At 50.3% G+C, this 23,593-nt stretch overlaps 1 protein-coding gene across 14 annotated transcripts in view; it reads left to right on the top strand.

The window, feature by feature from the left end:
- The window catches only part of Megf11 (multiple EGF like domains 11), a 322,951-nt gene that overhangs the window by 236,209 nt on the left and 63,149 nt on the right, over window positions 1–23,593 (top strand). For all 14 annotated transcript variants that reach the window (XR_005976719.1, XR_005976721.1, XR_005976720.1 and 11 more), the window contains exons 6-8: window positions 13,580–13,826; window positions 15,357–15,477; window positions 23,239–23,375. Coding sequence is in view for 11 of the 14 variants with exons in the window: in XM_041679526.1 (XP_041535460.1) it covers window positions 13,580–13,826; window positions 15,357–15,477; window positions 23,239–23,375 (505 nt within the window). In the remaining 3 variants the exon portion in view is untranslated. The remainder of the gene's footprint in view (window positions 1–13,579; window positions 13,827–15,356; window positions 15,478–23,238; window positions 23,376–23,593) is intronic.

Below are 23,593 nucleotides of genomic sequence, written 5' to 3'. Positions count from 1 at the left end.
CACAAAATATTCTTCCTTCTGCTTCTCCTCCTCCTCCCCTCCCTCTCCCACCCAGAGGTTCACGAATGCCAGGCAAGCACACCCCATCATTTGAGCCACATCCCTAGCTGATTCTCCTAGATATAAAGTCAGACATGAATTGGCAGGTTTATTTTACAGGTCTTTGGATTGTTTGTCTAGCTTCAAAGCTCTCCAGTTCAAGATATCATCACCCTGGGTCACATGTGGAAATGCCAGGGAGATAAGACCTGGGAGCACTCTTTGGCTTGTCCACTGTCTGCGCGAGAAACCTGAGTCGTGGTCCAGATCCCTGAGCAGCTCACGCCTGAGGTGTTTGTTTTAATAAGAGTCTTTCTCCCGGGCCTGAGTGATGATGGATGCCCATCTAGAACTGCAGTGGTGACTGCCTTGAAGTCCTCTGGAATGCGCCAGCTCGACACAGCTTGATCCACGGGATCATTAGGCATCAGAAGCTCAACCCCCCACCAAGGCGATTCAGGCAAGGAAGCCCGTGATCAGCCACTTTTCATCCCCGACAGCTCTTTCAGGCCTCATTCCTCCTACCCACCCTAGTGCTCAGTAGATGCCAATTAGGCTCCCAGGCTTCTCTGTCCCCTGATTCTGGTCAGAGGACTGGGGAGCTCTCAGTTCAGGCTCAAAGACATCTTACTTTGTGTCTGAGTTTATCCTGGCTCCCTTCTCAGAGTCCTAGATCCCTTTGAAAGTGAAAGGCTTTAAGACTAAAAGAAAACCCCACATACTGGGGGAGGCCCACCAAGACACATTTGTCTCAAACATCCAATCCCAGTAGACTCAGGTCTCTCGGATGTACCAGTATGCCACTGTACATGTGAGGGGCAGCCTCACACTTTAGGTGGGGTAACCTATTCAGACTCCCCCCAGGCACAGCAGAGAGAATGAATGAGAAGTGTCGGGGTGGATTGAGGAGGATGCCCAGCCACGATGCCCAGCCTTTAGGATCTTTCTTGTATGAGCTCTTCGGATATAAATTTGTCTTCACACCCCAGCTCTAACCTTGAAGATGCTCCATCCAGACTTCCCTTACCACCAAGGATGACATGCCTGTCCCAAGCCTTCTTCTATGCTGTCTCCAGCACCCCTCCTTATCTAAGCCGCTCTTCCTATGCCCCTCCTTTCTGCCCACCAAACCCAGAGCCATGCCTCCTCTGATTGCTTCTGCCCCCACCCAGTTCTGTGTGACCTTTACCCCCTGATGCCTGGTATGATTTAGCCTTTGTCTTCTGTCATATGTCATTGTGCCACCCTATCCCCAGCCCGAGTCCCCAGGGCCCAAGGGCGGGAGCCACCTCGCCTTTTCTTAGCCTTGGCTCCTCTAACCATTTCTCGTGTAGAGTTTCCAGATGAATTATTCATTGTGTCAACACATATTAATATCAAGTCCCTAATACATACCAGACAACATGTCAGGGGCTGTGTGTACAGTAGAGAACAAGGCCACCCTGTTCCTTCAGCAGGTGCTCCTGGCTCACTAATCCACACAGCACTCACTTGTACACACACCTGGAACTCCCCGCAGGCCAAGACCAGGGCCCCAGCATGAGCACAGGAGGGAATGTCTGTCCCCAGCAGCCTCCAGCCAGTGCAGGCCCAGAGAGCACAGGCTGAAAGTCTGGATTCCGTGTCCCCAGAAGGGGCAGCTCTGGGGCAGTGTTCTTGATCCACCCTAACCCCAGAGATCAGCTCCAGTGGGTTCCCGACTCCCCACTTCCTCATCGCTTTCCCTTTCCCCTGCCTTGTCTCCTGGAATCAGTCTTAGGCTGTCTCTGGCCATTCCAATTCTGGACCATCTTGAGCTGGGACTGGGAATCCAGACCTGTGTGCCTACTGGTCAAATCAAACAGCAATAGGCATGACGAATCAGAGCCGGCTGGGAACAGACTTCTCTGAGCAGGTCTTTACTCTGAGCCTTAGTTATACCTGACTTTAGGAGCTAGGTGGAGTCTTCCAGAGATGCTGAGGTCTGGAAGGTAACTGCAGAATGAACCGAAGTTCACGGGTATCCTCTTCTCTATAGTGAGTTTGATGCCAGTCTGGCTACATGAAATCTTATCTCAAAGCAAAACAATAGCAGCCAAAAACAAAGAGAGGGGAGGGGCTCCAGGCAAGCGCAATGACTCAGCTGGTAAAGGCACGTGGTACCAAGCTTAGTGACCTGAGTTTGCTTCCCAGGACCCAATGTTATATGGAGAGAGATGATTTCTGAAAGTTACCCTCTGACCTCTGCACATACACGATGGCATGTGTGTGTCCCCCATAGACACACAGTACAGAAGATGGTTTTTAAGAGGAAGGGTACCCAAGAAAGTGGCGTGTGAGCAGAGACCTGGACAAAACCCACACGGAGCAGCTGTTGATGCTACCCCACTCTGTCCTGGCTGTTGATGCTACCCCACTGGGTCCCTTGTGCCCACCACATTGGAGGTGTCTCTCAGCTCACCAGCCCTCTCAGTGCTGTGGCAGAGGTGTCTTCCTGGCCTTGTCCTTCGTGGGTCTCAGGAACCATCAGTCTTTTTGTCTAGTGACAGTAACTCTAGGTAGACAGATGGCCATTTGTCACTCATCCTCAGGCCTCCTCTCTGGCAGTGACAGAGCATCTTTGACTGGCAGGCCAAACTGGGAGCTGCTCTCCGAGTCTTTCTCTCACTTGGGGACAAATGAACAGGACATAAATGACAAGATAGAGTTGAGTAGGCTCCAGCATCAAAAGGGAGTGGGTTTCCCACTGGAAGGTGGCCAGTGCCAAATACGGCACCTAGAAATGACACTGGGGAGTAGTGGAAGACTCTGAGTCTGAGGACCTGGGTCTCTACTCTCTCTGGCTGCATCTGCAGTTCAGTGTATCCATCTGAGCAATGGAAATACCTTTCTCTGCGTGGTGATCTGTAAAGCACAGGACAAAGTCAGAGGTGCTCTCCAGATGGGCCAGGGAAGTAGCTCAGTGGATCAAATCACTTACAGCACAGACTTGACAACCTGAGCTTCATCCTTGGATCCCATGGTGGAAGGAGAGAGCAAACTCCTAGAGTGGTTCTCAGACCTGCATACACCACATACCCCTCACACACAATCACACAGTCTCTCTCTCTCTCTCTCTCTCTCTCTCTCTCTCTCTCTCTCTCTCTCACACACACACACACACACACACACGTGCGCGCACACACACAGTTTTTAAAATGTAAGTACTCACTAAGCCATGCTATTCCATAGAGAAGTTTCCTGCTGCAGTTAAAGCCAGCCATGCAGAGTTGGAAGGATTGCTGTATGAAGCAAGGCAAGCATCCGTTGGTTGTATGATACACGCAGTTCCGCGGCACCTATGAGCGACATTCAGTACACATACGTCTGCTCTGAGAGTTGGCACCATGCTCCCATTGACTTGGCTTTGCTGTTTCTAGTCTGTTCTTTGTAGGGCTGGGTCTGCAGCAGCAGAAAAGCAGGTCCTTGAAGGCAGAGACCTTAATCGACCCTAACTGCCTCTCTGCCAGCACCCACTGCAGGGCTGGGCCCTGGGTGGCTGCTCAGAGACAGCAGGGAAGAACTTCCTCATACCATGGCAGGAAATCCCTCAGTCAGACCTGTGGAAGGACTCTCAGAAACTGGATAGACCTTTAAAGGCAGGAACTGGTTCACCACACAAGCTTCCTGCTTCATCCTTTGTTGTTGTCAGAAGGCCAACAGCACACAGCAGTTCTGGGACCAGGGAACTAGGCTTATGGAAACCCTGCCATGCCTGGCCCACCCAGCCCCACACCTTTAGACTCTGTGGGCCCAACATGGCAAACGTTTACTTGGGTTGATCCTGTTATTTGCTATGAGGACTCCAGGCCTGGAAGGACCAGAGCCCATGACAGAACTTCAGGGCTGTCACTTCTCTGTGAGAAGATGGTAGAGGTGGTGGCAGTGTCCCAGGTTCAGTCCCTGTGGGATGTGGGATACTTGTTTGACTCTCATGGTGACAGCCCAGGTCCTTTCCCTGTTTCTTATGGATCCCACATCACAATAGGGGCTCACACTGGGGACTGTCACCAAGTTCCCGTTTGTGTGTGTGTCTGTGTGTACCTGTGTGTGTGTGTATCTATGTGTGTATATGTGTGTGTCTGTGTGTGTGTGTCTGTCTGTCTGTGTCTGTGTCTCTGTCTGTCTGTGTGTCCCAGCCTGAGTTTGCCTCTTGGAGCCATGAAAGGCAGTGTGGACAGGGCAGGGCAAGGGCTCCGCAGCTCCTTTGAAGGTTCTTCCAAAGAGGAAATCCCTTTGTGCACCGCATGATCTCTGAGGCTCTCCAGGCAAATTGGGAAGATGAATCAACTGCGAGGGCCCCCATAGCTTCAAAGGCAGTGCAAGGTGGCAGATCAGGCAGGTAGAGCTGTTCTCATTAAAGCCGGGGTGGTGGGCGCTCCCAGCAGAACTGAGGTTGAGACTGACACCCACAGCTTGGAGCCCTGAGGGGATAGCCTGCAGCCTTGGGCCCTGAGGGCTAGCCCACAGCCTTAGGTGCCAGGAGTGGGGGTGGGGTGGGGAACAGCCTACAGCCTGCCTCTCTTCCTTGTGGATCCCATTGCTGCAGAGGGTGAGACAGAAATTGGTTAAAGCAGAATGCTGGAGTCACTGCATTACAGACTCTGCCCACAGGCAGGGGTCTATAGAATAGCAGAGGGCTGGTGGGGCCGCAGTAGGAGCCACAGCAGCCAGTTGAGCCTCCGATCAGCACAGCCATTGCCCAGTGCTGGATAGTCATGTATCCCTCAGCTCTAACCTGTCAGAGCCCTTCTCTGGAGAGAGAGAGGGAGAGAGGACAGAGACAGATTTAGGTCCTCCAGCATCCTGGCCCCATGCTTCCAGAGCCTGTAGCTCCTTGGGACATGAGGGCCTCTGAAGTGGCGTGTAGGTGTGAGCACTACCCACATGCGGCCCAGCGTCCTCTGTAGATGGACCTGCCCACTCGAGGGCTGTGGCTTCTGCCAGAGATTGTATCTGCAAGGACCTGAGCCCCAGTTTCTTTCCCATCCCTGCCCTGTGCCACGGTGCCACTCCTACATCCAGAAAAGTCCCTGATAAAGAAGCAAAGTCCCCGATGAAGTCAGTACAGTTGATAAGTTTGACTTTCGCCCCTCGCCCTGTCTCCTAACCAGGACTGTAAAGCGTCACACCCACACATCAGTCAGCTCCTCACCTGCTGATGACCCCAAACTTTAACAGACAGTGGACAAATCATGGTGACTGAGGGTGTCTAGGATGTGGCCATCCCCCTCCACACAGTCACACACAGTCACACACAAGACACTTGGGACCGTGTGCATTCCAGTCTTTGGCTGTTTTGTGTGTGCAAGCGCATGTGGGCTTGCCTGGGAAGGCAGGTGTGGAGGCTAGAGGTCAGCATCGTGTGTCTTCCTCCATCTGCCTTCAACATGCCTGTTTATCTTTAACATTTATTGTAGTGTGTGTGTGTGTGTGTGTGTGCACGCGCACCACAGCATATGCATGAAATCAGAGGACAGCTTGCCAGAGTTAGTTCTCTCCTTCCACCATGTGGGCCCCAGGGATTGCGCTCAGGCCATCAGACCTCACCGACCTTCCATCTTATTTTTTGAGCCAGGGTCTGTCATTGACCTTGGGGCTCTCTGTTTTGGCTAGGTTGGCTGTCCAGTGAGCCCCTGGGATCTGCTTGTCTCTGCCTCTCCAGCACTGCGTTTAAAGGCATACACCACCATGCCCAACCTTGTAAGTGGGTGCTCGGGATTTGAACCTGGATCCTCATACTCAAGCAGCAAGCGCTTTACTCACAGAGCCATCTCCCCAGCCTCTTAATCATTTTTTTTATTACTTTTTATTTTTATTTTTATTTTGTAGTGCTGGAGATAGAGCCCAGGAACTTACTCACCAAAGTACATTCCAAAGCATCTGCTTGCACTGTTAACAGTGAGTGCCCACCCCAACCTTGTGCACAGTGTCCTATGCATTGCCACACAGTCACAACAATGACATTCGGAAGCCCAGGCCTCATCCTGGCTTAACTCACCCACCCAGAGCGATGCCAGCTCCAGTAAAGCTACATTTCCCGCCTCCACTGTCCCTCGACATGTTGGCAGTTGGAATGGACATGGCCGACTCTGCTCTGTCCTGCCCTGTACCCCAGCTCCAGGACCTCTTAGTCCCTCTAACTGCACTGCAGGTATAGCTGTCACCCAACCTAGCCCAGAACCTTCTGTCTCTCTGCTCTTATGAGTCAGTACTGCCTTCCATTTACTTGCCTGTTTCTCAAGCTGACTGTGAACTTCTCAGCCCCCAGTGCACAGTGCAGGCCCCGTGATGGTTTGATGAGTGAATACATGAGCGTCTCTGCTCCCAGAAGCTGGTGTACCAGAATGCAGAAAGCTGGATGGATGCAGCCCACTGGTCTCATTCTCAATCCCCAGTTCTTTACTGTGTAGCCACTGGGGCATCCTACCGTCTCAGGAGATGGAGGGGCATGGAGGCACAGTGTGCACTGGGCGTGGCTGTAGGGAGCACCAGTCCCTCTGGAGGTTAAGGGGGCCATAGATAGTGTATTTAAGTACCATAGAGAGAATAACTGGGGTAGCTAATGGTACATCAGTGTAAGCCCTTGCTCTGAGTGTCTGCCAAGACCAGGCACAGTGTCTGGAGATTTGAGTTTTAATCTACGGTACTTGGGTCTGTGACTATGTGATTTCCAACCATCTAAGTGGATAAAGGAGGAGAGTTGAGCAATGAGCCCGCTCAGAGCCAAGTAGCTACCCTGCCTGCTCTGGCCCATTTCTCAAGTGGGTATAATTAGCATCACAAGCTCAGGGCTGGAAGAGACCCAGCACTTGCCTCCTCCAGTTTCTGGATGAGGACCCCTTAGGCATTTGGAAGGCGCCTCCATTTTCAGGTACCTTCTTGAGGAGTGCTGACTCCAGGTCGGAAGTACCAATCCAAGTCTATCGTTTGGCAGGTGTGAAAACCAAATGGGCCCAGAGAGGGCTGGGGGCTGCCCAGGTTTGCACGACATCAGCTGGGACGCATCCCTTCATCCTCCCTCCCTCTAACTGAGGCTTGGGGTTAGAAGGAGTCCAGTGATTCAGCCAGAAAGAGAGCCTGGCTGTGTAGACTAGGACAAGCCCAGTGACATGTGGCCTTGCTCCCTGGGAAGTCACTGTATTTGTCAACTGGGATGATCCTCCCTCAGGGTCGGGAGCCCCTTAAACTCCACACAGTGGCCACTGCCCCTTGTTGGATCTCAAAGCTCTGGCTGTGAAACGGGAGGGACATCTTTCTCCCCTCATCCCCTACCCTAACTCAGCATTCTCCTGCCTATTTCCCTGAGAGGGCCAAAGGGAAGCAGACTTCCGTTGAGCCCTCTGCCTTTGGCCATGAGTTAAGTCAAAGCGGTGGGAGAGAGGCCTGGGATGTGGCTCTGTTGGTACAGAGCTTTTGTAGGCTGTGAGGAGGCCCTGGGTTCTATCTGGGTACCGCATAGACTAGGTGTGGAGGCACACCCCTGTAACTCCAGCACTCAGAAGATAGAGGCGCTAGGATCAGAAGTTCAAGGTCATTCTCAGCTTCGTGGTGAGTTTGAGGCCAACTTGGGCTACATGAGACCCTGTCTCAAAGAAATAAATGATCAGGGGAAGGCTTTGTGGGAGAGTTCCTTTGTGCCTTCCCTAGACGCCATGGTGCAGCCAGTTTAAGGCCCACTATCTAGGGAAAGGTCTCTAGGCAGCTCTTTTGTGCCTAGCGAGGTGGGACTTTGGAAGGGAAGGTGGGAAGTTGCTGCAGTTGGCTCTGGAACGTCTCTGGAGGCAGTTGAACATCATAGTGTTAATGTTAGCACATTGATGGATACTATCAGGTTGTGTACATAAGTGATTAACATGGGGATTTTATGCCACATAACACAACAGAGGAATATTAATAAGTCCATGCCTTCACTGAAGAGAATGAAATGATCAGAAATAGGGTCAGCTGTGGGAAGCCTGGGACCACAATTTACACATAAGCCAAACTCTAAACAAGGCACTGGTGGGACTAGCCCTCTGCCCTTCATCATGTGGAGTTGTTTCTTTGTCGAGAGAGTGTCTCATGTATCCCAGGCTGGCTTCAGACTTACTGTGTAGCTGATGATGGCCTTGACCTTCTGATCCCCCTGCTTCTACCTCCTGGGTGCTGGGACGACAGGTGTGTGCCACCATACTCTGTTTATGCCGTGTCCTCGTGCAGACCGGGAAGGCCCACTGTAGCTGAGCTACGGTCTTAGTGGTTGTCTCTGTGGATTATCAGTGTTGGCTGGCCAAGCCCAGGCTAGCTGCCAGCACTCTACACCCCCTGCACTGACAGCAGCCCTTACCCAGCGGGTGTCAGCAGCCCAGACTCCCAGTCACTTCCTGGCTATATGACCTGAGATATGTTATTCGTCCTCTCTGAGCCTCTCTTTCTTGTTTGAAGAATGGGAATAGTAATAGTATCTATGACCCTAAAGGAGAAAAATCGACTTTGCACCCCTGGTACACAGCCTGGTTGTATGCCAAAAAAAAAAAAAAAAAAAAAAAAAAAAACCTCCATCATAGTAAAAGCTCCATCAACTGTGGCTACAAACTGAGATGCCTGTCTATAGTGAAGTCACTGGGAAAACTGTTCTTTATGGTGAGGAAGCGGGAACCCACAGGCTGGATCCATGAATCTGAAGGAGCCAGTTGGGAGAGGCCTGAGCTCTGGGTGCCCCTTAAGCCCTGCATAGCTGCCCAGAGAAGCTGAACAATCAGCAAAAGCCAAATATAATTAGAGGGCAGAGTCTGGGACAGAGTGAAGGAAAAACAAACAAACAAACAAACAAACAAAAACAAAACAATCAACCTATGTGAGGGCTTGACATGGACCGGCCAAACTGAGCAGAGTGTGGCTCTGCAGAGGAACACAACCCCCGCCCCCGCTGTAGTTGCGGAGTGATTGCTCTCCTTGCCTTCTGCGGAGTAGATAATTGGCTCTCCTGGCTCCGCCTCATTTCCCTAGCATCGCTGGGGAATGAGGAGTTTTTAAGTGAATTTTAAATAACTAAAGTTGATCACTGTGGTCCCTAACATTTTTTTCCCACTGAGTCACTTTGGGGAGACATTTCTCTGCTATGGTGACATACCTCCCTGTTTCCTTGGTCAGAACTGTTTGACTTAGCCCACCTTTTCCCTGCAGGGTTGGCTGCCAGGGGCCATGTGTCCATCCTCCGATGGCGCACCTCCTTTGTCTCTGTGTTTCCTGGTTATTTCCATGCTTTCCTGCTTGGACACGAAGCAGCTGGGGTGTGTACATGTGTGTGCACATATGTGTAGTGGCTAGAAGAGGGCGTTCTGTCTCTTTTTGCCTCTGTGTGTGTGTGCATGTGTGTGCATGTGTGTGTGCGTGTATAAATGCCACAGTTTGTGTGTGGAAGTCAGAGGACACCTCTCTCTCCTTCCACCATTTAGGTCTGGGGACTGAACCCAGGTCTTCAGTCTTTCTGTCCAGCAACTTTACCTGATGAGCCGTCCCATTTGCTTTGCTCTCCTCCTTAGTTTTGAGACAGTTTCCTACTGAATCTGAAGCTAAGTTGGTTAACCAGTGAGCTCTAGGGGGGTCTGTCTGTCTCTGCCCCACAAAAGTGGGATTGGCTGCATGCTTGGCTATTATGTGGGTGCTGGGGATTTGAACTCAGGTTCTCTTGCTTTCATAGCAAGTTCTCTCAACCACTGAGCCATCTCCTGATGTGGGAAGTCCTCTGCATATGTGTTGCTTTTATTGGTTAATGAATAAAGCTGCTTTCGGCCAATGGACTAACAGAATATAGCCAGGCTAGAAGAGAGATATAGAGAGAGTAGGCAGAGTCAGGGAGAAGCCAAGTAGCCACTGCAGGAGACAGGGAGACAGACACGTCCACCGGAGCTTCATGAAACTTTGCCGGTAGGCCACGACCTCGTGGTGATTCACAGATTAATGGAGATGGGTTAGTTTAGGATATAAGAGCTAGCTAAAAATACACTTAAGCTATTGGCCAAACAGTATTGCAAATAACAGAGTTTCTGTGTGATTATTTAGAGTCAGGGCGGTCGAAAAAATGAACAAACAGCCTCCAGCAACAATCTCCCTAGCCTTGCCTTATGGTTTTAGGGGCTTCATGAACAGAGACACAATTATAGACATGTTCATATACACATTTATTTGTAGTACAAGAAGCCAGGGTTGTGTTCTCCTAACTTCAACAAAGTCCTAAGCCATTCTTATTCTAGCACCGTCATCGTGCTGAATTCTGTGATTCTGCCTCCACCCACTCCCTGACAAACCATCTCTCTCTAGAGAAGGCAGGTTACTGCCAAGCATGTATGAACTTTCCTGGCCAAACATGAGCAAATGTCTGCTTACCTGAGATAGGGCATCAAAGTAACAGATTCAACAAATGGACCAATGGAACAATTTCACCAAAGTCCAACTTCAAAACATGTTCTTACTCCAGAATGTGGATGAGGGGTCACGGACAGGAGTTAGAGGGCCAAAGCAGCCACATCACTGAAAGGTCTCACTCTGTCTTGGATGGATGGCAACTTCCTCATAGCTGCGTAGATGGAGTCCCCCCCTTCAGTTAGCCTCCTGTATACTCCAGCACCCCTCAAGACTCCAAGCATCTGGGCCAGAAGTACACACAGCTGGGAGGAGGTGTAGGAAAGAGAAACTGGAAGCTGCCCCTCCTCTGTGAGGGGACACCATCAGGCCTGGTTTCCATGGTCTCTTGCAAGTGGTCACAGCTACTTGATGAAGATGGTAATGTCGGTTATGCTTGGAGCACAGCCTTCCACAACATGGCCCTCCTAGGTACTTGGGAAACATTCAGCTGACAAGAGAGGAATGGAAGTGACTGAGAGCAGCTACAAGACCCCGTGACAACGTTCTCCCTCCTTACCCAGGCCACAGATTCGTCACCTACTGGCTTTGGGCTATTCCCAAGAAAAGGGAGGCCACGGCCAAGCATGGCAGCTCACGCCCACAGTCCTAGCACTCTGGGGGCCGAGCAAAGAGTGTGAGTTTGAGGCCCACGTGAGCTGCATGGCGGCATCCTCTCTCAAAACAGAAAAGAAGACTATCGTGGAGTTATGGATAAGCACCTGAAAAGCAAAATGTCATGGGACGCCCAGCAAGACGTGAAGGGACACTACTAACTTTAGTCTGACCCAGTTTCACATACAGCGACTATAGCCCCAAAAGTATTGGGGGCGTTGCTTGTCTAGGTCCTGAAGCTGTTCACAGTAGTGACCAGAAAGGAAGCAGCCAATCTCTGTGGTATCGCCCACCTGGGCTTTGCAGCTGCTGTTATCAGTGATACCCCCAAGCTTCCCCTCTTGGAATATCCCCAGCAAGTATCTGTGTGCCTGAGCAATGACCTGGAATCAGGGGGCCTTGGCTGCCCTGTTAGAATCTGAATGATCACGTAACTGCCATGATCCTTTATCTTCCCGTTTATAAAGTAGGGAAGAAAGTGAAGCCTATGAGGATTAAATACTGTTCATGCCTCTAAGACTTCCAGGAAGGGCCAGACACATGGGGAAAGTTAAATATGATTATCATTATGATAATGGAGTCCTAGCACATACACATTGAATGCTAACTACATGTGCTTGGTGATAGAGACAGAGGGGAAGTGGGGAACAGCTCTGGTTAAGCACTTGTCTAAATCCTCAGAACTTATGTAAATGCCTGGTGGGTGTGGAGGCTGCTTGTACTTCCAGCTTCAGAAGATAGAGACAGGGAATCCCAGAACAAGCCGTCACAGGCTCTGGGTTTGGCTGATAGACCGGCCCTCACTGAATAAGGGTTGGGAAAGATTCCTGCCATAACCTTGGGCCTCCTTGGGCATACACATGCATAGCAGGCACACATGCAAACAAGCCCATAGATTTGCAAACATGCATATGTACACATTCAAAAATGGGAAGGAGACACACACACACACACACACAGTGGATAGTTTTATCAGTCTTTACATTCCCTGGGAAGGTTTCCTGGACAGAATGTGGGCTGGGGGACACTCCACTGTTTCCACTGTGAGCCGCTGTCAGCGTGAGCGGAGCTGTCACTCTTGAGTAGACTGGAAGACAGAGGGTGATGCCCATTGATAGTTTGGCAGCCCCAGTCTGTATTTATCAATATTCAGGGCACGGATGAAGGAGTGAGCCAAGATGAGGTGGTGGGATCAGAGACTCAGTGGGCCTATCTACCACAGGATGGCTGCGAGCTTCCGGATACTGACCCAATCAGCCATCGGGAGAGACTTGTGTAAAATGGGTGATGCTGGTGGAACCCCAGCGTACTCACAGGCTATGCCAAACCCTGCCTTCTTGGGCCTGCTCATCACCGGAGTGCCACTTTGTCCCAGATCACAGTGGCATACCCAAAGACACCCTTCCTATGCTGCTCACTTCCCCCTTTCCTCTGAGTATCAAAATCCTAGAAAGTTGGGGTACAAAGATCAGCTGGCCATCTGTGCCCACAGGCAGCAAAGTTGTCCTCTGTCCCTGCTTGCCCAGGACTGAGGTGCTCTTGGAAACAGGGGACTTCTGGTGCAGAAAGTAAGACAGATGATCCTCTGGCAGGCAGACAATTGAGCCATCTCTCACTGCCCACTTGCAACGAGGAACCTTCACCTGACTGTCTTAACTGGAAGCAATCTTTCTTGCCTTCGATATTCTAAAACAGTATTTGTGCTTGTCAGTACCTAACCTCCACTCCCACTAAAAAAAAATCCCATTGTTGGGGGGCATCTTATTTTTGTTGTGTCCTGAATGCACCAAGAGAGAGGGTCAAAGTGGGAGGTGACAACAGTGGGTAGCCTTCCTGGGGTTCTGGGTCCTCTATCCCTTCCATGGCTTAAAATCCAGGTTTCCGGAAAGCCATCAGTCTTGAAAACATTTAATTACAGGGAAAGATCTCCAAGGCTGGCTGTTACTTCCCAGGGATACATTTGTTTTCTCCTGCTCTTTCTGAAGGCGCTGAGGCACTGAGGAAATTGAACTGAAGAAGCAACTAGGGGTTGGAGGGATTCCTGGAAGGGAGGACGAGGGAAAGGAGAGCTGAGAGGTGGAGCCAAGAGTGGGCACAGTGAGTCGAAAGAAACCGTCCTGAGTAAATGAGTGAGAGAAAGATGGTTCAGACAGACGTGCTGCTGGGCCCAGCTGGCACTGAGAGGAACAGGGTCCCAGAGAAGAGAGAGGTGGCAGGAGTACCGAGAAAAGGTCCTGCTGAGAAGGCTAGAGACGGACCAACCAAGGAGAGCTTCCCAGAGTTTGTATTGGGGGCCAGGCAGTGACAGCGATTGAAATTGGGTTGGGGGTCCTTTGATGTTGTGCCGTCTTCAACTCCGGTGAACATTTGGTGGATTGGTGGAGCCTAATGGAGATCCCCAAATGCCAAGGATTCTTTCCAGCCACCCCTTGCAGCCTCTTCTCCAGGGACCATAGAAATGGTAAGGTCGTGTAGACCCTCGTTCTAAGGAAGCCCTGACTCTGCACGTCCTTTCTTGCAGGTTGTGACAGCGAGCACTGGGGTCCCCACTGCAGCAATCGGTGTCAGTGTCAGAACGGCGCCCTGTGCAACCCTATCACCGGTGCCTGCGTGTGCGCCCCTGGCTTCCGAGGCTGGCGCTGTGAAGAACTCTGCGCACCCGGTACCCACGGCAAGGGCTGCCAGCTGCCTTGTCAGTGCCACCACGGCGCCAGCTGCGACCCGCGCACTGGCGAGTGCCTCTGCGCTCCGGGCTACACCGGCGTCTAGTGAGTAGGGAGGGCGTGACCTGGGGTGGGGGAAAGAGGGAATGGGGTGGAGCCAGGAGAGATGGGGCCCGGCTGGGAGAGAAAGGCGTGGCCTGGATGACCCTGGTTTGGAGCAGGACAGTGCTGGGGCCTAGGGGCTGTCACGGGGCTTTTAAGGTTTTGGAGCAACTTATTAGCCTAGTGAGTAGGAAGATGAGAGCAGAAAGTTCTGGTTGTGAAATCTGCCCTCTGACCCCAAGTGCATCAGTGTGTGAGTATCCAGGCCTCGTGTACACAAGTCTCATATCCAAGCCATGCGTCCCACTAGAGTCACCTGTCAGAGGGCCCTTCCTAGTCAGGGGACAGAGAAGTGAGCTTAGCCTTCTCTTTTGACCTCTCCAGTATGCCTCTGCTTGCCACATCCGAATTAATACATCTGAGGCATAGGGCTGGTAAGAGCCCAACTGATGTATCATGTGCTGATTGGTCCCCTCACTTCTGTGCCCTGGGGAAGCTACACTGCTAGGGGCTCCCCAAGACAATTAGCTGACACTCTCACAGCCAAGATTGGTGTTGTTCCAGCCCTGCTAAAGGCTCTAGAGTCTTCCTGGATCCTTAGGCATCAGCCAAGGATACTGACTACAAGACATCTTGGGTTGAGAGCCTTTCCTGTCCCGATGTCTGGGCTCCCAGGGCCTTTGAGCTTGAACCCATGGCCTTTGGAATGAGACCCAAGGCAATGATGCAGACTTTCCCTGTGCTCCCACAGTGCTGCCCCCCAACTCATGGCAACTGGGAGCTTTTCAGAGTCTAGAAAGGAAATGACTCAGAATATCTGACTTCCCCTTTGAAAATAGGCACATTTTCAGAGGCTGGAGATTTGTCTCTGCCGTTAGAAGTGCTAGCTGCTCTCCCTGAGGTCCTGAGTTCAATTCCCAGCAACTATAATGGGATCTGATTCCCTCATCGGGCATACAGGCATACATGCAGAGAGAGCTCTCATACACATAAAATACATAAAGAAATAAATCTTTAAAAAATAAAGAGAGAGGGAGGAGGAAGAAGAGGAGGCAGCAGCTATGGCAGGTTTTTGAAGACAAAATCCAAGGCCACTTTTTAGCCCCTTGGTCTTGCTGTTTCATCCATCTGGCATGTCCTTCCACTCTCTCAGTGAAATTAGCCTCACCTTCAAGGCCTAAATAAGACTGTCTTCTTAGGGAAGATCCCTTCAGCTTCCTGCCCCAGAATTTTCAAGGGTTGGCCCAAGTACCCTACAGTTCAATATATTATGTCTGAGATCTGTCTCCCTCTACTGGCGGGGATCAGTACATCCATTCTTAAGGTGCAGGGTTTCAGGCCTTCAATTTGGCAGGTAGGCTGATTGCTGCCCTCATTCACCACCATGGTGGGGGAGGAGTTAGGTGTCAGGTGGAGGGGTTAACAAGGTTGTCCTTGTAGACAAAGCTTACTAGGGAACCCTGGGGCATTGGGCTCGAGCTCTAGGACGTTCTTGGGAATACTGTTTGTCTATGACTCTCCCTCTCTGTGCAGCTGCGAGGAGCTGTGCCCCCCTGGGAGCCATGGAGCTCACTGTGAACTACGCTGCCCCTGCCAAAATGGGGGCACCTGCCACCACATCACTGGAGAGTGTGCCTGCCCTCCAGGCTGGACGGTAGGTGGACCCTCAAGATGTAGGTAGGCATTATAAGAAAACTTGGCATCTGTCACAAGACCGTGAAAAACTAAATTCATCTCTCTACCCACGTCTATAGTCATGAGCCATTATGGGACACTCGCTAGCAGTGAAGAGCCCCAGGTCTAGGATCTGTGTGACCTAAGGCAAGTTACTTAGCCTCTCTGAGTCAGAGGTCTCTCACAGGCAACAGAGTTGAATTTTCCTCATATAATTGGCTCTGTCTAGGGCTGGACATGTATCTCGGTCGGTAGAATGCTTGCCTAATATGCATGGTCCTGGGTTCAATCCCTCACACCTCATAAAACCAGAGTTGGTAGCACAGACCTTTAATTCCTGCACTTGGAAGGTGGAGACAAGAGGACCAGAATCTCAAGGGCATCTTCAACTACATAACAAGTTCAAGGTCAGCCTGGGCTAGTGAGACCTTGCTGAAAAAAAAATATTTTTAATTAAAAACAAAACAAAACAGCTCTGAATTTGGGTCTGGGTACCCAAATGAGTTTCAGGCGTGGCAGGAGTTAGGCAAGGGAGCCACAGCAGGGTAGGGCTCAGCTGGATTTGTGAAACATTACCCTAGCTCACATATTCATGCTGACTCTGTGGCCCCCGGAATCTGTTATATTCCCGGGTGCTTCAGGTACTTCTGATGCAGCCACTGCCAGCAGAGGCCTCCAGTCTGGGAACCCCCACTGCGGGAAGCAGATGGAGATATAGTCTCAACCCATGGAGGCCTTCCCTCAGGTGACATGTCCGAAGCTACCCAGACAAACCTCCCAGTCTCTAGTCTCAGCTTCCCCATGGACACAAATGATTTGCCTTCAGTGAACCTTGCTTGGGTTGCCTGGCATGGTAGGCACAATCCTTGGGTATGACTGCATATCCACGGTGCTTGGCAAATGTCAAAGCCTTTTGTACCAGCTTGCTTTATACCCCTGGATATCACAGGCTAGCCACAGCCTCCTATCAGCTGCCAGGCTCCCCTGGTCAGCACCTCCCAGGCTCATGGCTCCCAAGCCCCGGAAAGGCTGTCAGCCTCAGAGGCTGCCCTTCCACACTGTATCCCCCGTAACATGTCCCACTTCAGGAGAGGCTCAGTTGCCTCCCCAGGGAGAGGGACAGGCCTGCTGAGTACAGCCAGGTATTTTAGGAGGCTTTCAACACCAAGCACCCAAGGGCAGCCAGGAAGGACATCTGTAGGCTCAAGGATGCTTCTCGACAGGGGGGGACCTTAGGAATCTAGTGGCCAAATATGGCTATGTAGTGGAGTCAGTGAGGGGCAGGGGTCACACTTGAGCCTCTGGGAATGACTTCTTTAATGAGCTCCCCAGGTGACTCTGAGGCAGGCAGCATGCAGACACAGCTGCCTTTGGATGTCATTGCTCAAGAGCAAAGGGCTTCCCTCTGTCTTTCACAGAATCCTGTAGCTCCTTGCGGTGGGTGGGGGAGAAATTCTTACCATTGGGATTCAGGCTCCCACCACTCCGTCTGAGTCTACTTAGTATGGATGTTCTAGGAAACAAGTCACAAAAACAACACCACTCACAGCTTGAGGAGTCTTTCAACAGCATGGTCTGACCATAAATGGCCTTGCTTGGGGAAGAGAAAGAGCAGGGAAGGCTAGTGATGTGCCTTAAGACACATGTCGGTTAGGAGTGAGGTGGAGTTAGAACCTGGGTCTCAACTCCAGAACCACCCCACCCATGCACGCTCTCTCCCTCTCCCCTCTCTCTGCCTCTCCATCTCTTTTTCTCCTTCCTCTTTATCTCTCTCCCCTCTCTGTCTTTCTGTGTGTCTCTCTTTCCTCTTTCTTTCCTTTCTCCTTTTCTCCCTTTGTCCTTCTCTCCTCTCCCGGCTCTTCTGAAAGGACACAGAGGATGAGATCTCCTCTCTCACCTGTCCCCTTCTCCCACCCTAGCCTGCTTTTTGAAAGGCCTCTATCACTACCAGACAGCTTCCAGGTATCCAGTGCCAGGCAGGGCTCAGGGAAGCCCATCAACCAGGGAGGGAGCCCGACCCTGGAGAGGCCTCCCCTGAGATGCTGCTGTGGGCTGCAGGACTTTGGGGATAGAAGGAGAAAGCCAACACATATTGGCGGCTCTTTTCCTAACACACCTTTTCGGGGTGCCGAGAAACCCTGTCTATAGAAAGCTTTGGTGCTGAGGACTTTGTTTTAAATTTTATGATAGACAATCACATTTCTATTTCTGACATAGCATTGAACTTGCAAATTTGCATGAATTATTAATATCCTGGTGCATGCAGAGTCACAAAAATGAAGCTTTGACTCAGGTCTGAGGCTCCTCCAAGGAGAGAGCTGGAGCTAAGTAAAGGCTGCTGGGGGAAGGGTCACCTGTCTTTATCTTTCATTGCCTGACTTGCCCTTGGCCCCCATGGAGTTTCAGCCATCCCTTTTCCCACTCTGAGACTGATGGAGTGGTTGCTCACTGCCACCATCTGCAGAGACACTGAGTACAGAGGAGCTTCTGGGATCTCTGGCCCACTGGCCCTCCAGGCCATCAACCCCCAAGAATGCCACAGGCCCCTTCACCTGCCTGGCTATAATGAATCCAGTGCAGAGAGGCCCATACAAAGAACCTGGGAGCTATTTCCCCGCTTTTGCTGACTCTGAGACCTTGCAGAGGAAAGAGGGTAACTACAGGTAGCTTGATGACTGTGGACACTGGGGACAGGCAGAAAGCAGGAAGGGCAGCAATCGGTTCCTTGGGAATTCCCAGTCTGACGTAGAGGCTGAACGGAATGGGTACATTCACATATGCTCATATACACACAGACACTCACGTGCAAAGGAAATGATGGGCAGGAGGAGGAATGGAGCCAGAAGCTAGGAAACGGGGCCAGTGAGGGTGGGAGCCCAGAGAGGGCTGTGGTGGCTCAGGCTTTGGTGTCTCAGACACGAGGGGTTGGAAAGATGACTATAGAGGCCAGTGGCTGGTCCTGAGCTAGGGATCACCTCCATAGCACCTTCACCAGCCACGGCTCAGTGTCTCCACAGGTTGGTGCCACTCTGGGGGCAGCAGCCACTGATGTGAATGCCCAAAATGCTGGCAAGACTGAGGCGCCATCTTGGCCCCTTCCTTTTAATCTTCTGGTGCACACAGATCTCTTACAGTGGAGCTGCTCTCCAGAGTCTCACAGAAACATTAGGCCTGACCAGCTGAAGAGCAGGCCTTGCCCCATTTCACACCGACCTTCTAAATGTAGCCCAGGAGCCCACCACAGTGGAAACACACCCGGCCTTCGGCCTTCGCAGGATGCCAGACAAATGGCTCAGGCAATAGGGATTTGTTTTCTCTTGGGTTTGGAGGCTGAGAAAAAGTGTCTGAGTGTCTGAGGTCAAGGTGACTCCATCAGGCAGGGCTGTTGATTTCTGAGCCCCTCTCCGCAGCCTGGAGATAGCCATCTTCTTCCTTGGTCTTTGCACGGCCTTTCTTCTGACCTTCTTGTAGAACCCAGGACCACCAGCAGAAGAATGGTACCACCCATAATGTGCTGAACCCTCCCATGTCAATTGTCACTTAGGGAAATGGGCCTGTAGCGATGACTCAGCGGTTAAGAGCATTGGCTGTTCTTCCAGATCCTGAGTTCAATTCCCAGCTCCCACATGGCAGCTCCAGCTGTCTATGATGGCATCTGATGCCCTCTTCTGGTGTGCAAATATACGTGTGAACAAAGCACCTATATACATAAAATACATATGTACGCCCATGCCTAAATACATAAAATACATGCGTACGCACGTACACATACACATTTTTTAAAAAGAAAGAAAAAATGCACTACAGGCTTGCCAATCTTACGGAGGCATTTTCTCAATTGAGAGTCCCTTTCCTAAATGATTCTAGTTTCTGTCAAGTTGACATAAAACTAGCCAGCACACATCATCATGTCTGTCTTTTTTCCATGGCTTCTGGGATCAAAGCTAAATCCTCATGTTTGCATAGCGAGCATGTTACTGATTGAGCTAACCGTCCAACCTGCTACATCTGTCTTCATCCCCGAGTTAGGTCGGATGAGGGCCCACCTACACAAGTTTTTAACTTCACCTCTGCAAAGGCCGCGTGTCCGCATACAGTCATATCCTGGCACACTGGAAGTGAGGATTGCAGCCAGTCTCCAGGAGATAAAGTCACAGCAGGAGAGGAACCCCCGTGCTTGCCAGCTTCCTCCAGAGGTCATTCTTCCAACCAGCAGTAGTTGATCATTTATGTAGTCATGCACCACCCCGTCAATGTCAACTTTGTTCAGCTGACATTCATTAAGTGTCGCTCAATCAGGCACGGTATCAGCGGGCTTCCTTTGTACCCCTAATCTCACCGCTTATCTTTACAACTTCCTAGAGACCAGGGGTCACCTGTCTCTGTCTCTGTCTCTGTCTCTCTCTCTCTCTCTCTCTCTGTGTGTGTGTGTGTGTGTGTGTGTGTGTGTGTGTGTGTGTGTGGTGTACATGAACGAGGGCTCCACCCATTCAAGGGTGAGGAGACTGGTAGGCATAAGCATTTCCTGCCTGAGTTAGCTTGAAATGTTTTTCACACATCCCCAGACAGTAAGGACAGAATTGCACAGAAGCCAGAGAATTCTCTTGTCACCCATGAATCCCTAAGCTCATGGGGAGAAAGACAGGCAGGCGCCTGTCACCCCCAGACTCCTCTCACCCCACTTTTGCACACTCACCTCACAGTCCTCGCTTCTCTAGGCTCTGCCGTGCCTGCAGCAGGGGAATCTGAGCTGAAAGCCTCCCACTTAATTCATTACAACTCAATAACACGACGCGGAAAGATGGCTCCGGTCTGGCAGGCTTTTCCTGACTGAACTAGCTTCTTGGGGGCTGGTGATTATTGGTGCTTAATAACTGTGTGTTGAACAAATTGATTAATTAATTGGAAGATCATCTTCATTCTCCATGAGAGGAATGATTATCTCTGGCATGAGGGTGAAACGGTGGCAGGAGACGAGACTAGGCTCAGACGTCTGATGAAGACTTGAAGTTTATACAAACTGTTTTACAGACGTACACCACAAGACTAAGACTGGAGGGTGGGGCAGAGAGAAAACAGTCCTCAGTGCATAATGCTTGCAGTCCGAGTCCAGTCCTAATCCAGGTCTGTTTGGGTGTCTCCTTCTGTTTCCTACCTAACATGCCTTACTGCTACTTCTTAACTAATGACTTCAGCCCACAGACAGGATTCAGGGTGGTGAGATGGCTCAGTGGCATAGGCTGTTGTCCTCAAGCCTGACAACCCGAGTTCAACCCCTGGAACCCACACGCAAGAAAGAGACTGACTCAAGCAAGTTGTCCTATGACCCCAACATGCATGCCATAGCATACCCGCACGTACATGTATAAACAAGTAAACTTAAATTTTAATTTATTTAATTCTGGCCTCCCACTGTTTGAGTTGGCATGGAAGTCAGACACATGGGAGACAAGCCGCCACCTAGTAGGGAGGCAGGCCAGAGAAAGAGGGGAGATCCCAGAGTACAGGCCAGCTCCCTAAAGAAAGACGAAGAGAGGACAGCGAAGTTCATGATGCTTAGGTTAGCATGTTTGTGTGTGTCTATGTTAGCATGGCTGTGTGTGGCTACTAATTTATCCAACAGCTCAGCCAGAGTCTGAAATTCCTCTCATTAAGGTCAGATACCTCAGAAGTCCCTCCCTCCCTCCCTGTTTCCCTCCCTGCCTCCCTCCCTGGTTGTTTTTGCCTTTATGTTTTGAGGTGGCACCCAGAACACCTTGTGCTTCTGTTGTGAGCTCTTTGCATGGCATACTCACTACTCTCCTGGGTTCCTTTTGTTTCTCTTTTGATAGGTCCCTAGTTCTCAGAATCTATTTTTTCAAAAAATTTTCTTCCTTCTTTTTCTACGTTTCTTCTCTTTCCTCTTTCTTTCTTTCTTTCTTTCTTTTCTTTTCTTTCTTGGTTTAACAGGATCTGATATATCAGTCACACTTTCAAACTAGATTCGTGGTTGAGGATGACAGAGGATGACCTTGAACTTCTAATCTTCCTGCCTCCACCTACAGGTGTGCACCCACACTGGGTCTATATGATGCTGAGAACTGATGTTTCTCACATGCTGGGCAAGCACTCTACTAACTGACCTGTATCTCCAGCCCTGGAAAGTTTTTCTGATGAGGGGTGGGGCTCTCCCAGTTAGTTACCTAAAGTACCATGGATGTTACTGCTTTTTTGTTTAAATCTAAAACTGTCTTATCAAAACCCCTGCTCGAGTATTTGTTTTGAGAGGGATAATATTCTTGAAGTGCTAAAGATCCTGGCTTTTCCTATGAGGCACAGCCCTCCTGCTTCTTGGCAATCAGTTCTAGATTGAAAATTATTTTCTCTCCAAAATGTTAAGGAATTACTCCATTGTCATCTAATTTCTAGATAACTAATCGAATAACTTGATTCCTGGTTTTGTATATGACTTTTCTTCTTCTTAAAAACTTTGATTAAGGGGCTGGAGAGATGGCTCAGTGGTTAAGAGCATTGCCTGCTCTTCCAAAGGTCCTGAGTTCAATTCCCAGCAACCACATGGTGGCTCACAACCATCTGTAATGAGATCTGGTCCTCTCTTCTGGCCTTCACACAGAAAGAATATTGCATACATAATAAATAAATAAATATTAAAAAAAAAACTTTGATTAAGTTTACATTTAGAAATAAAATCCATTGTGCTGGAGAGATGGCTCATTGGTTAAGAGCACTGGATGCTCTTCCAGATGACCTGGGTTCAATTCCCAGCAACCACATGACAGCTCACAACTGCCTGTAACTCCAGTTCCAGGATATCCAATGCCCTCATACAGATGTGCATGGAGGTGAAACATAAATGTGAATAAAACAGAAAATAAAACAATTTTTAAAAGAAGAAACTTAAAACGTTGGTGTCTGGAGAGATGGTTCAGTGGTTAAGAGCACTTGCTGCTCTTCCAGAGGACCCAAGTTCGGCTCTCTGAACCCATGTCAGAGAGTTCACAGCCACCTGTAACTCCAGCTCCAGGGGATCCAAAGTCGTCTTCTGCACTCCTTGGACATCCACATGCCCAAGGCATACATATACATTCATACACAGCAATAAAAATTGTTTTTTAAAAATATTTTTAAATAAAATTTGCAATGCTATACCCTGATGGGAGTCATATAGCCTTTCATTTCTCCTCCTTCCAGTCCTTCACTCCTCCTGTCTCCTCCCCCTTCTTCACACCCCAGCTCCCCTCCCTCCCCACCTCTATTTGGGTCCTCTTCTCTCATAATAGCTGGCTTTAGCAAAGTCACAGACATGAGTAGGTCTCCGCAGCTGGATGTTTAATCAGGAGCGGGGGCTCTCCTGTATCTTCTCTCTCTGTCTCTGTCTCTGTCTCTCTCTGTCTCTCTGTCTCTCTCTCTCTCTCTCTCTCTCTCTCTCTGCTAGTACATATGAGAGGACTAGCATTATGTACTCTACTTTGCTTCCTTGCTGGTCTCCCCAGGACCCTGTGAGGACAGGTATTAATTACACGTGCTTTCTGCGTCCCAGGTATCTGACCCAGCACCTGATATACAACAGGTTTCACTAACTACACTGAATAATTGGGAGAAAACTGACCTCAGTGGTCCTAACTGTAGCATAAATGCCAGTTCTCCTGATTACGCTGGGAAGCTGGGGTGGCCTTGGAGGCTATAACCTCAGCATGATATCTCTGGAGCTCTATCAAGCCTGTCCTCAATTCTATTGCAGGGAGCAGTGTGTGCCCAGCCCTGCCCACCAGGGACATTTGGCCAGAACTGTAGTCAGGATTGTCCTTGCCACCATGGAGGCCAGTGTGATCATGTGACTGGACAATGCCACTGTACAGCTGGATACATGGGGGACAGGTAAGGATGGCATTAACTCTTGCCTTTGATGTTCAGCTGTTCCTACCCTCAGCAACCTTGCAGAGAATACCAGCCACGGCACCTTTGGCCAGCCTGAGGGTTCTTTCCTCAGAAGACATTCTGAGTCCTACCAGGGAAATCCATCAGCTCACCCTTTCTCACCCTGTGTGTGCCACCCCTCCCCGAGTCCGACAGCCTTAAACTTGCACTGGGGAGGG

This window comes from Microtus oregoni, unplaced genomic scaffold, assembly GCF_018167655.1.
Source record: "Microtus oregoni isolate MIOR12 unplaced genomic scaffold, Mior012 000032F_ref0000030, whole genome shotgun sequence".
Taxonomy (NCBI): domain Eukaryota; kingdom Metazoa; phylum Chordata; class Mammalia; order Rodentia; family Cricetidae; genus Microtus; species Microtus oregoni.
This window is presented reverse-complemented; position numbering and strand designations above follow the sequence as displayed.